This window comes from Archocentrus centrarchus, chromosome 2, assembly GCF_007364275.1.
Source record: "Archocentrus centrarchus isolate MPI-CPG fArcCen1 chromosome 2, fArcCen1, whole genome shotgun sequence".
In the NCBI taxonomy this organism is placed as follows: domain Eukaryota; kingdom Metazoa; phylum Chordata; class Actinopteri; order Cichliformes; family Cichlidae; genus Archocentrus; species Archocentrus centrarchus.
The window spans coordinates 28,184,818-28,198,411 of NC_044347.1; the positions used below are offsets into that span (position 1 = coordinate 28,184,818).

Here is a 13,594-nt window from a genome sequence, read left to right on the forward strand (position 1 = left end):
CAGCGACCTTTCACTCGCCAAGCCAGTGTGTTAAAAAAAAAAAAGTTTCATATACTCTTAAAACCTTTCTCCTCATTTAATGTGAACAGAACCTTTTTAGAATATCTTCAGTATTTGTCATGTGGTGCTCAAAGTATGTTTTTATTTGTATAAAATGATTCAAAGCACCCACAAATTGGGGGCATAAAATTGAATCAGAATACAGAAAATTAAATATCAAATCCTCCATTTTGTAGGTGACTGATCACATTCAGTCATTGTCAACCCTTCAAGGCATTTGCTCAAGATGTAAATAAGCATGTTAATGTTTCATGCCCAGAAATCTTGCTTGCTTTAGGCCCTATAAAAGTCATAACAAGGCAAGCAGAATCTGCTGTTTGCCTCGATCTCATCATTATAGCAAATTAAATAATTAGGGGTGTTGGATTGTCGGTTAGACTGGATGTTTGAATTTTTTCTGTTTTGTGGCATCTTAGACTGAAAGATTAAATAAGAAAGTGTCAAATGAAAAGCTCCTCAAGCATATTTTGTTTGTGTGTCTCAACCTTGGCTGGAAAAATCCTTTGTGATTGAAGTTGACGTCAACTGCACTATTTGAAAATTCACATTTCTGAATGTTTCAAGTTATCTGAAAGCATTTACTTCACATATGCACTGTCAAGTGTCTCCATTCCAGGGGGACAGTCATCTGAATAGTCAAAAATATACAGCATGCAACTAGTTTTCTGTTTCACAAAATCACAGTTTTCTTGCATGTAAAATATTTTGGTGCCCACCAAAGAGGTTCCTTTGGGGCCTTCCCCCAAAGGAAAAATAATCATGACTCTTTAAAAAATATATATATCTTGAACAATTTTAAAAGATGGGTTTCATTTACTAAAAAGCATATTTTTGGTTAAATATAACAGACTTTGGTTAAGTAAGAATCACAGAATTGGTACCTTAACTCCAGTGTTAATTTTGACAGCAAACTTTGATTTAGTTTTAGTCATAATCTTTTGACGAAAATGTAATTTAGTTTTAATTATAATTTAGTCATCTGAATAGTTTAGCGTAAGAATATAGTCGACTAAATCTGCAGTCGATTCAATTGACTAAAATGTAAAGGGTGTAAAATATAAATACTTTTTCTTCAGTTTCCTTGAATTAGTCATACACACTTACACAAAATTGAACTTTTCTTAAAAGTTATGGAATATTATTAATGCTTGAAAGACCAAATGCTTGAAAGACACAAACATATTGAACAAACAACATCATTATATACTTGACCTTGTTTTTTAAGCATAGCAATAAAATATTGATGAGTAGGCCTGCTCTGCTTGAAAAATTCACAGGCTAGTGTGGTCAAATCTGTGCAACTGTGCGTTTGATTGGATGTTTTCTTAACTTGTCCCGCCCTGTCACAAAATTAAATAAGTTCTGATTGGATGTCGTCCCCTCCAAGCATTTTCGTCTCGTTTTCATTCATTGACAAAAGTGTCAATTAATTTCATCGTTTTTAATCCTCTCAGGTAGTTTTTATCTAATTATCATCTTATTTTCATCAATAAAAAAAAAAGTCGTTGATGAAAACTATGACAAAAATAATTTGTCAATGAAATTAACACTGCTTGACTCTGTGACCCAATTACGCCATCACAGTCATCAACGTCAGATTCAAAAAAATGTTTTCAACCTTTTTCTCTCCCTCAGGTTGCTGGACTCACCTCGGTGACAACCAGGGCTGCCGAGATGACCGCTGCGTGGTTACCAACTTGCCTCCACAGATCCAGAATGGGACTTACCACTTCTGCTGCTGCGGCAGCGACATGTGCAATGTGAACTTCACAGAGGACTTCCCACTGCCGAGCCCCACCACTGCACAGCCCATTCGTAAGGACACACAATTACCCCCGTCACTTTTTATCCTCTCAGCCAGCCAAGTTACAGAAGATAAAACTGAATACTAAACACAGTGCTGGTGTTGTGAATTTCAAGCCACAGGACTCCTCCCTCGCATCTTCCCTTTTATTTATGGCTGTAGGTCGGCCAGCTAATCAACACAGATTAGTTAGTTTAAAGCCAGATATCATCCTGCTTTTATTAATGTTAATATTTAATGTTGACTGTTAGTCATAGACCTTAATTACTGATAAACTGTGAATTCAGCTTCAAGGCTATAGAACAAAAAATTATAATATGGTGAGTAAAGAAATAAAAAGTGGTAGAAAAAAAATGCAAAGCTATTCACAGAAAGATAAAAAAGCATGTTTGAAATCATCGGGGTTGTCATACCCACACCTGCTCATAATCTGTCTCTTGCGTCCCCTCTGCTACATCATTTAGCCACAAGGACTCAGAGTTGACTTTTCTGATTGCCACCTGTTATAAACCTTGACAACTGTGGATTGTAGAGACGAGCTGGTTTTCACCCATGCAACAAATGATTGATAGCATTTTGAGTATCCACTCTCGGGGCTTTGTAAATCCCCTGGAGGACTGTGATGTGCTTGATGGTGGATTTGGTTTAAGTCGTGACTGAATTCTGTGAAAAGTGCTAAACAAAATGAATAGATGAAGTGTTAATTGTTCCTTCTTCTCAAGGTTGAGCTGTGAATGAAAGCGCATGAGGTGGGAGTGGTAGCGGCAGCAGCTCGTCATCTCCCCTACCTGCACACAAACACACGCTCCCCACCGTCCATGTCGTCTCTCTGCATTCCACGGATTACGCGGCGTCTGCTTTAGCTGTCTGTGGGCGTGCGGGTGACTGTTCCACTGTGTAGACAGATGACAAAGACAGGACAGTTTCAGGGGAAAAATGCTGTTAAAATATTTGATTGATTAGTGAAACTTAAGTTTGGTTGTGTTATAACTCTAAATCCTCTTTGCATTTTCAGTAGAGTGTTATTTCTTGACATGTCTGGGCAGAATTACTCCAGTGCTGTTAGAAGTAGGAAGATTCATGACATTCAGGCCTAGAAGCACTGAGACTAGTTAGAAGTTGGAGATGGGTTAAACTCGTATCACCACAGTGAAGAACCTTAGTTAGTTGTGATTTGGTGCTATATAAATAAAATTGAGTTAAATTGAATCTATCTCAGAAACTCCTGGAGAAACATTGTCCAAATCTGGCCCAAACGTTCACTTGGATTCAGGGATGAGATGATTAGAATTGAGCGATCAGAGGTTAAGTGCAATAAGACATCACACAAATTTAAAAATACTAATTATAATGAGATAAAATGTTGACTTGATGAAATCTATCCAACACGTAGAAAGCAACGTGTATAGCTTAATGGAAATGCTCACATACTTCAGTTTTGTCTTGGCGTTCTTAAAGCAGTGGGCACTGTCGGTGATATTTGGGAGCAGTCTTTTGATGCCGTGTGTTCTGTCAGATGACTTCCTGTGTAACACTCCTGTTAATTATGAACTTGGTGACCTTGGCATTTCAGCAGAGCCTGCTAGTCAACCCGTATGTGTGCATGTGTGCGCACAAGAGTGTGTTCATGCACGTTCATTCTAGTATGTCAGTCAGAGCTGCCCTTAGGCTCTTGCAGCCATCAATTATTGATAAAACGTGTGTCTCATGGCAGCTCCAGTGTGTTGATTATTGTAACGGAAGCAGGAAAGTATGTTTCTGGACTCTACTGTTAGCGGTATATGTGAGGGGGAAAGTGTTGAAATATTTAAGGCCTCTGTACATCTGCTTGTCTCTACCTCACCTAACTGTTTTTATCTGTTACTGTAACCAAAAACAGCTGACCATCTGCCTACCATTCTCTTTTTTTTACATATTTATTCTTTCTTAACATTCGCTTCCCACACATCCTCTGTTCATCTTTTTCCTGTGCTGCTCTCCAGGCCGTTCATGTTTCTAGGTTTTAGTTAAGCTCTTCTTTTCTTTATGGCACGCCCGATCATTTGCAGGCACACACACATGAATACCCAGCACATTTAAATGTTTGTGTGAGCGTTAGCCTACGCTGTGGGCACTGAGTGACCTGCTATTTGGAAAGGAAAAAAATGCAACATACCTGCTAGTCTGTTTAAAATGTGCTTCTTTCATGCACCTGTTAGACTGCAGATTCCCACTGGAATTTTTTACCTAAGCAGCAATTATTCTTTTTAATTAGCCTAGTTTGGCATAGCAGTATTAAATGAGACTGTCATTGACACAAAATTGCCTTTAAATTCTTGGCATTTTTTTTAAATAGTAATAAACATGTGCAGACTGTAACAAAATACCAAGAGGCTTCTTGTGGCTCACAGTGAGAAGGTGTGAAACAAACAGTGGTCAAATCTAGATGTCAAATCAACAAATGTGTTGTAGTGCAGAGGAGTGTACTGCGAACAAAGCTGAACACAGAAAGGCTTTCTCTGCATTAGCTGGCTCAACAAGGCCCAACACCGCAGTTGGAGATGACAGTGTGTCACGACGGTGGTTATCAACTTTCTCTGTTAGGCCGGGTTTCTGCTTCAGGCTCCGGGTGCACTCACATAAAAATAGGCATTTTGCAGATCATGTGACTCTTCTTCTGCACAAAATGATCCTTATAAGTGCCGTACTCCAATTTAAACTGATAATAAAGTGGTGATTAAAAATATATAAAGAGCATAAAAATATATCATCATATAAGATTTTTACAAATAAGCTCAGGGATTAATGCTGCAGAAAATCGTTACTCTGGTGATTTAGCACAGAGTGGTAAAGTAAACATTTTAGTTAATTATTTCATTGTCGAGTGTGCCCTCAGTGCTGCTGTTTATTTCTAAGGTGGTGGCTGCGCATTAGAGCACTGAAACTTTAAACTGGATACATTTGAACAAAGATTACTGTCCCATAACCTAATAAAGGAGATGTGGAAATCTTAATGCAAGTTTTATTGAATGAACAGGCATTCTTGGTGTGTGTTCTGTGTTCTAGTAGTTGCAGTTCAGTTCAATTAAATTCAGTTTTATTTATGTAGCTCCAAATCACAACAGTCACCTCAAGGTGCTTTGTATTGTAAGATAAAGACTTTACAATAATAGAGAGAGAACCCCAACAATCAGACGACCCCCTATGAGCAGCACTTGGCTACAGTGGGAAGGAAAAACTTCCTTTTAACAGGAAGAAACCTCCAGCAGATCCAGGCTCAGGGAGGGGCAGTCATCTGCCATGACCGGTTGGGGGGGTGAGGAGAAAAGAACAGAGCAGAGGGAGACAGGACACACTGTGGAAGAGAGCCTGAGTTTATTAATAACTAATAATTAAATGAAAAATGGCGTATAAACACAATTTTTTATACATATTTTGAAAGTGTAGTGTAAAAGAGACTTAGTTTAAATCAGAATCAGGGATAAAAACATTTATATATCTGCAGCTTTTATCATTTTCCATGGCCTCACTGAACTCTTCCCACACCCTAGTTTTTGCTTCAGCCCCTGCCTGAGCCGCGTTCTGTTTGGCCTGCTGGTATCCATCAGCTGCCTCTGAAGTCCCACAAGCTGACCAAGCCAGATAGGACTCCTTGGGTGTAAAAGCAAAGCTGTCGATTTGCCAGTCTCTCCCTTAGAGATAGGGTGAAGAGTGCAGTCGTTCCAAAGGGGCTTAGAGTATAGCCACTACTCCTTCACGTTGAAAGGAGCCAGTTAAGATGGCTCGGGCATGTGACTAGGCTGTCTCCTGGGTGCCTCTTGGGTGAGGTGTTCCAGGTATGTCCTACTGGGAGGAGGCACCTGGGTAGACCCAGATTATATTTCTTGGTTGGCCTGGGAATGCCTCCTGTTGCCCTGGATGAGCTGGTGGAGGTGGCTGGGGAGAGGGAGCTCTTGGTTTCTTTGCTTAGGCTGCTGCCCTCGTGGCCCGGGCCCTGGATGGATGCACTGATTGATGTTGATTTCATGTTACAGCATGATTATTCATCACCAGCCATCATCATCAATATAATTTCTGCAATAGTGGGCTCCATTTATAGGTTTACAATTGCTCATTCTTCTGCCAAGAGTTTGTAGAATACAAAAACCAATATATTGAGTCCTTAACAGGCTGCTTTTTTGCTTTTATCTTAAATGTAGTCACTTAAAAATGGCCTCATAGCAGAGCTGTAAAATGCAGCTTTGAGGCAAACTCAGCTCAGAGTAATATTTCTTAACTAGCACTAATTATTCTGTCCTGAAGAATAATACCTTTTGACTTTGAGTATCTCTTTGTCTCACCTGGTCGTCACTGTGCGTGCTCAAGCTCCGCCCCTGGTGAAATTCAGCAAAGAAGAAGGCACAGCAGTGCAGCCAGAAGTGACGCGTAAATGTGTCATATTTTAAAACCTCCAAAAAAAAAAACAAAAAAAAAAAACAGCGGGCACAGCTCTTCACTGGTCTCAAGTTATTTTAATGCATTTCTAGTTTCCTCTCTTTATCTTTGTCTTATCTGTTCTAACTGTAGAGCCCCTCCTGTCTTTTAAAATACTGTTAAGCTACCTGTCTTGTTAGCATTACCCAGGGTGTCGTTCAGCAGTGTCATTTTGTCACTGTGAGTTGTTACTGTAACAAATAGTTTGTTGTTATGATTAGACCTGTGAGCAAGAAGTGTGCACAGCTAAAACAGCTCCCTCCTCAATATGCTCCACAGTGTTCCAGACAGCCATTAATAAAACAGCCACAGTGGGTATTCACCAGTATAGGGGTTTTTGAAAAACAATCTTGCCATGCATGAAATTTCACCAGTACTGAGTGAGTGCATTTACTTACTCATAACCAACTTAAGCTATTATTTAAAAAGCATTTTTTTAATATATCTAAATTACTGCATTTATGTTTAACACCAGTGTTTTACTACCTCTGTTTTGGCACCTGCAGGAACATGTGCTGCATCATTCATCGGCTCAGTGTTTGCATGTGCGTCCTTGTGCCCATACATGATAGAAACACTCACAACAGTTAGTGGGCAAATATTCCATGGGGCTGCCTTTTCACGGGCAAAATAACTGCATATGACAGTCACTGCTGGAACCCAGATTCAAAAATAGTTTGAAACCAAAGCCAAAGTTTCTCATGGCTATGCAGAATATTTTACTGCATTAAAATAATAAACATTTAAGAATTAGGAAGTGAATTTGAGATTCAGAAATCCATTTGAATTTCTGCAGGGTGAATTTAATGAATGTTCCTAGTTTGGCGACAGCATGTAGACTGAACAGTGTGTGGTTTTTCGAAACCACTGAGGCGGATCTGTAAGTCCCAGGTCTGTCCTCTCCTAAGCTATGCAGCGGTCAAAGGACAAATCATTTTATAGAGAGATTTTCAGCATGCATCAGATTGGGGAGTTATATGTTGTTGTATTTTCTTCCTGATTTAAATGCAATCTTATTACTGTATGGTTTGTATTTTTACCTGTTTGCTCATGAATATTTACACCATTCTTATAGACATAGATGAATCAACACAAGCTGTATTGCACATGTTTTGTGCTGGATTGCATCAGATTGTACCTATTAGAACTGGTAGCTGGGTGTAACTGTAGTACTTTGCTTCCCTTTGACTCCTCTTTAAAAGTCAAAGGCCAGAGGGTGGCTTCAGCCATTTAACCCCCCCCCCAATATAAAGGTCACATTTTTATTTGTACTTTTGTTTTCGATGCCTTCCCCTGTAGATCCTCACACACTGCGCTACGAAGAGACAGTAATTATCACCCTGGCAACAGTCTCCGTGCTGGCTGTGGTTGCTGCAGCAGCCTTCTTTGGTTACCGTATGATGCACGGTGAGTTACCATGGCGCCACGGTGTGAGGAAGAGCATTCATTATTCAAGGCTTTTTGAATGTTTTGGTAGCATTTGATTGGATTTCATAAATGGAATCAGAGCTGTTGTGTTTGCTGAAATATGTCTATATGGTTGCTGATATATGTATGTGTGTATTAACAGGAGATGGCAAACAAGGCCTTCACAATCTCAACATGATGGAAGCTGCAGGCTCTGAGAGCTCTCTGGACCTGGACAATCTCAAACTGCTGGAGGTCAGTCCCCACATCAGCCTCCTTGTCCTTTCTGTGTGTGTGTCTGTAGTTTGAAGTGAAGCAGTCATCTTTTCATAAGTTGAATCACTTTGTCTTCTGGCCCATGAAAGAGCCAGAGTATTTAGTGTAGCTGTGGGACGTGCCAGCTCAACACTAACCAAATGAGCCAATAGGAAGAGAATACAGGCATGACTGAATTGTTCTACAGCTATTTGACTAATCTAGATTTAGTGAGATTACTGCCGTGGTTCCACACCAGCATATTATTTTAGTTCTTAATGGGTACAGTGGTGATGTATGTGAAAGGAGTAAAGTAAATCCCTCTGAAAAGCATGGCTCACTCTGTTTCCGTCCCCAAATCCTGTGGATTTCAACTGGCGTGTTTTATAGAAATGAATGCTGGCACTGTTGTGTCTTCAGCATCTCCACAGAAAGTAGTGCTTCCAGGAGGAAGGAGAACCAGAGCTAGAAAGAGAAAGGAGAAACCAAAGGCATAGAGACAAAAATACACTCAAAATACATCAAGGTTTCTGGTTATGTTTGTCTTTTCAATGTGACTTTTATCATCTGATCACAACAGGAGGCATTCAGTGACAGGGCCAGGCATACAAAAATAGAAATGTGCTTACACTGTCACAGGATCCTGAAATCCTGATACTAAAGTGGGAGAGCTTGTATTGTAATAGGAAGTCAGCAGAGTTTGGATGTAGCCACGATAACAATATATATGCAAAGGACTGGAAGACAAATTAATGCAGGAACTGATTAAGATATTTATATATGGGGGAGAGTGGGATGGCAGCAGTAACATTTAAAAATCACAGTTTAACTTTTCTAAATCTTTCCATTCAGTTTTATCATCATAGTTTGGCGTCATACAAACTCACAATTTCTGCAATATGTTGAAATTTCCAAAGCAACACGGTGCTATTTTTTGTCTGTGTACAAGCTGATTCATCAAATGAAATTCTGGCATTTTTTCAGCCTGTCTGTTCTGACTGTGACTCATGCTGAGTGCGCTACTGAACTGATGTATAGCAAGCAGCATGCGCTTTCCTTTTAAAGCTAAAGGTTTGGTTAGCCAGCTGGCAACCTGCCAGTTTATCCTCAGTAATATTCAGCATTTATTTATAAGAGGTAAACACATACAGCAAACATATCAGGAAAGAAGTGAATTGCTGGCTGTACTGATAGCTGTGTTCTTAAATCTCCTTAGCCAGCACTGTAAACAGATCTTAATCTGTCAGTAACTATTTCCTCTCTGATGCTTCTAAATACCTTTTTAAATGATTCAGTTTTGCGCCGTCTGTAGTGAAAAGCAGCTGTGAGTCAAATCTCGTTAAATCTGCCAAAATCATCATTCCCCGGTCGCTCTCTCAGCATTTCCAGTGACGCTGGATACGTTTAAAATAACTTCTGCTGTGACCCCGCCGGTTCAAACGGACCTTTTAGAAAACAACATGAAATAACACTTTAGTAGCGGCGATGTTTCATGACCAAAAGCACCAGGTGGAGCAGATGGATGATGTGCCTCTGCTCTCACAGAGTTTGATCACCACACAGATCACTGCAGACATCTAACGTGCCTGACACGGAGTTTATTAAAGCTGATTTTTTCTTTTTTCTTTTTTAAAGTCACGTTTTCCAAATCTCTAAATTTTTTTCTTCATCTTTAAAAGACATAAGCAGGCTGAGTATGTTTGTTTACCAGACGTATCCTTGCTTTCACACAGTGTTAATAAACAAATTCATATCCAAGAGTTGTCTTGACTGACACCCCCACACCCAAGTCACAGGAATTGGGTTATCCCACAAAAAAAAGAAGTGGAACTGGCCACCATAGCTCACTGTAAGGCAAAAAAAAAAGACTGTTATACCAGTAAAAATGGAGAAAAAAAAGCTATTGTATAGTCAGTGTGAAAATGTTAACTGTCTGAGAAAATGAAATTTCTGCTGTGTACTTTGACAAGAGAGAAAGGCAGCCAACCAATCAGAAATGAACATAATGACCCAACGACACAGGTGCTGGCATGTTATCCCCTCTTTGTGACATCTGTTCAGTGGTTTTCAGTCCAGAGGCAGCGAGCGTGAGTGGATTTTTTCAGGCAGGAGTTGAGATCAGAACGCTGTCCTTGCAGCTTATCAAAAGCAGGCACATGTTCTTTCACGTTAAACTGATTGCCGGGGGGGGGGGGGTAAGCCAGCAAACCTTACCCAGACAAAACAGGGTCCATTGTTTCCCACAGTAGATTTTAGACCAGACATGAATGTTTGGAAATTGCACAGAAATAAATGCACTGCTGAATTCAGCTCTTAACCTCTTGCTGGTGACTTTTAAGCCAGACTGTTTGGGCCTTAATGGTATGCTGTTTTTTTAGTTCTCTAATTGAATGATTTGGAACTGAATTAGGGACTTTTTTGGCTGTTTAACCCTGCTGTTTGCCTGTAATTTACTTTATTTCCTATGTGTCTTTTCTCTGCCTGGCTGCCTGTATTTGTGGTTGTTTGTACCTCTCAGTCTTTCTTTTTTTGGCTCTTTTGTTTGTGTCAGTCTCTTCTGTGCCTTCTCTTGCTTGTGTTTCTGTATCAGGATTCAAAGGGGCTCAGACATATTTGCCATTTCATTCACATTTTTCTTACTAGACAAACAAGTGCCAAAGGTCTAGAATGTCAAAGACATCTATTAATAGTCTGTGCATTTCCTGCTGTCACCACCTCTTTCAGCTGATTGGGCGTGGCAGATACGGAGCCGTGTACTGCGGATCTCTGGATGAGCGGCCCGTTGCTGTAAAGGTGTTCACTGCAGCCAACCGACAGAACTTCCTCAACGAATGCTCGATCTACCGGCTGCCACTGCTGGAGCATGATAACATCGCACGGTTCGTGGCGGCCGATGAGCGAACAGGCCCAGAGGGACGCACAGAGTACCTGCTGGTCATGGACTACTACCCACATGTGAGTACTGGGGGAGCAGTAAGTTTTGTGTTCAGCATACAGAGTAGTTTTTTTGCCTGTGTTCATTGAAATATTTGTTAAGCTCTGAGGAATGGAGAATTTGACAGCACCTGTTTAATTTAATACTACAGAATTCTGGGACAAGCAAACAAAGCTGGTGCAGCAAAACACGTTTTAATAAGGAAGTCAGTCAATAATTACAGCAGCTGTAATGTGATTTCATGCTGCACCCAGCACCAGTAGTTCTCCTCACAGTTGCTGGACCAAGTAAATTGTGTTCCTCCAGCTAGAAAAGTCACGTAAAAGCTGACTACGGCTGTTCGTAGTGCCTCCATCACATCTTGACATACGCAGATAAATTAGCATGCAGCTAGTGTAATGAGGGGAAAAAAACCATCAGCACCAACTGCTAAAAGCTGCCTCTAGGAACTCTTCAATATTAATGTGGATGTACCTAAAAGCTCAATATGCTTATTGTCCAAACCTTCAGCTAATTACAAGTCAGCTGACCTGCAGTCCAGCCAATGAAAGGAACCTATTATGTATGATAACCATTAGGCTAATACACATTGTCATGGAAACACAGTGCAGTCCGGGACAGAAGACTGGGACACATAATGCATTCAAGTAAATGATAATATAATTAATTTGAAATGAACAGATGTAATGTAATTTTCTTTAGTAAGGGATGCGCAAATTGCCTTGTGATTGATTTTTGAGAGAAAAAATTAAGCGTGTGTGTGTGTGTGTTGGATTTGCATGTGTTTGTTTTGTGCACCAGGCCCAGCCAAGACTGATGGAGATAATTGAGGCAGGAAATTAATATGATCCAATATCATTTCTAGTAACCAGTTTTCATGGAGCTGCTGCTGATACTTATCATAAGACATCATAACTTTATGCCAGATTTCTTTTTTTTTTTAAATCTGAATCACAAATTACTTTTACTGCAGACCAATAAAAGCACTGCAGTTGCCTCAAAACTTAAGGGAGCTGCAGTGTCTGTGTTGATCTGTGATAAGATAGTTAAACTTACTTTAAGCAGGAGCTGAAGACTAAATGCTCTTACTGCACCCTCTTACGGTCCCTGTCCCCTTCCTTCCTTGCCTTCCATGTCATCCTCAGGGCTCTCTGAGTCGCTACCTGAGTGTCCAGACCAACGAGTGGGTTGGCAGCTGCCGGCTGGCTCACTCTGTAACCCGTGGCCTGGCGTACCTGCACACTGAGCTCTTCAAAGGAGGTAAGCTGGAGGGCATGGAGACATTCAGAGTTTACTCTGGCTCAATTTCTAAGGCTGCTGCTTCCTTCTGTTACTGAAGCACAGAGATGTACAAAGAATTGTGGTGGAAAATGTGAAAGTGTGTTTAGTTTGGGGTTTGTTTGTTTTTTTGGATTTGGATAATGCATGTACATTTCTTGGTCTGCTCTCTTTCTAATGCTTTCAGCTGTCTTACCTGCAGCACACCGCAGCTGCACGTGGGTCAGTTTATCTTGCAGTGCTTTATATCCCTGCATTTTGACAAACACACACGTACACACTGAGCACACACCCAGCCAGGAGTATTTATAGACTGGCCCGAAGCTAGTCTCAGAGAGAGGGAAAAATGGAGAGACAAACAAGAGAGGAGCGATAGGGACTGAGATAATATGTGAAGTTCCCTGTAGCACAGAGAAATCACTCGTTGGAGGCAGAACCAGCGAGTGAACAAGCTCTTTTCTCATGTCACCAAACCTCACTTTCAGTGGCCGCGCTTGGCCCACCTTTTTTCTCTTCATCAACACAGATATACTCATACAGGCTTAGAAATGGCATGGGAAGAAAGTGCACCGATGAAGGAAAGACTGCTGAATGAATACACGTTCTTCCTGTTTGTGCTGGAGTGTGACAAAAACAAGTCTGGGTGTCTGGGCTTATAACGGGAAAGAGGGAGCTAAAGTGACAGGCAAGTGCAAATGGGACAGAAGAGAGAGCTGGTGTTTGTTAGCTCTGCACAGCAGCTAGCAGCAGAGTCTCTTGGGCTTTTTGTACAGTCGTCATCCTTCCCTGCCTGGTCCTGCACATCAGGAGCAGGCAGCACATAGCAGTGGTGACTTCCACAGCTTCTAGCAGCCGTCACTGCACCCTCTGCTGGACAGTGGGATATTGCAAATGGTGGCAACTTTGATATGGTCTTAATCCCATTGTTGGAGATTAGATTAGAGGATTTAGTTGTCTGTTGACAGTGCGGCTTGTTTTGGTGAACAATTAGTAATGAGGGGAATGTGAATCTATATATGTGAAGGCTTTTTCTCAGTGGAGCCTCTCCCAGCTGTCATTCATTAGCAGATCCAACAAAACCTGCTTGAGTGTGTTCTGTCTGAAGCAGAGACTTTTGGGAGTGCAGTCCATGCTTACATTTTTTAATGAAAGAGAAATTAGCCTAAATCTTTTCTTGTGTCTTCTCCTGATCCCCCCCCATTTGCAATTCTCTCTCTTCCTTTAAGACTTGTACAAGCCAGCAGTTTCACACAGGGACCTGAACAGCCGGAACATCCTCGTCAAGGCTGACGGGACATGTGTCATTATTGACTTTGGCCTATCCATGAAGCTGACAGGGAACAGAGCTGCACGCCATGGGGAGGAGGAAAATGCTGCTATAAGTGAGGTGAGTGTTCAGGACG

The 13,594-nt window shown here is 41.0% G+C and overlaps 1 protein-coding gene across 1 annotated transcript in view; it reads left to right on the forward strand.

Annotated features, from left to right (window-relative positions):
• Positions 1–13,594, forward strand: part of LOC115793469 (bone morphogenetic protein receptor type-2) — a 34,551-nt gene that overhangs the window by 13,759 nt on the left and 7,198 nt on the right. Inside the window, exons 3-8 of the mRNA XM_030748488.1 lie at positions 1,696–1,875; positions 7,616–7,723; positions 7,887–7,978; positions 10,703–10,933; positions 12,059–12,173; positions 13,418–13,578. Of these exons, the coding sequence (XP_030604348.1) occupies positions 1,696–1,875; positions 7,616–7,723; positions 7,887–7,978; positions 10,703–10,933; positions 12,059–12,173; positions 13,418–13,578 (887 nt within the window). The remainder of the gene's footprint in view (positions 1–1,695; positions 1,876–7,615; positions 7,724–7,886; positions 7,979–10,702; positions 10,934–12,058; positions 12,174–13,417; positions 13,579–13,594) is intronic.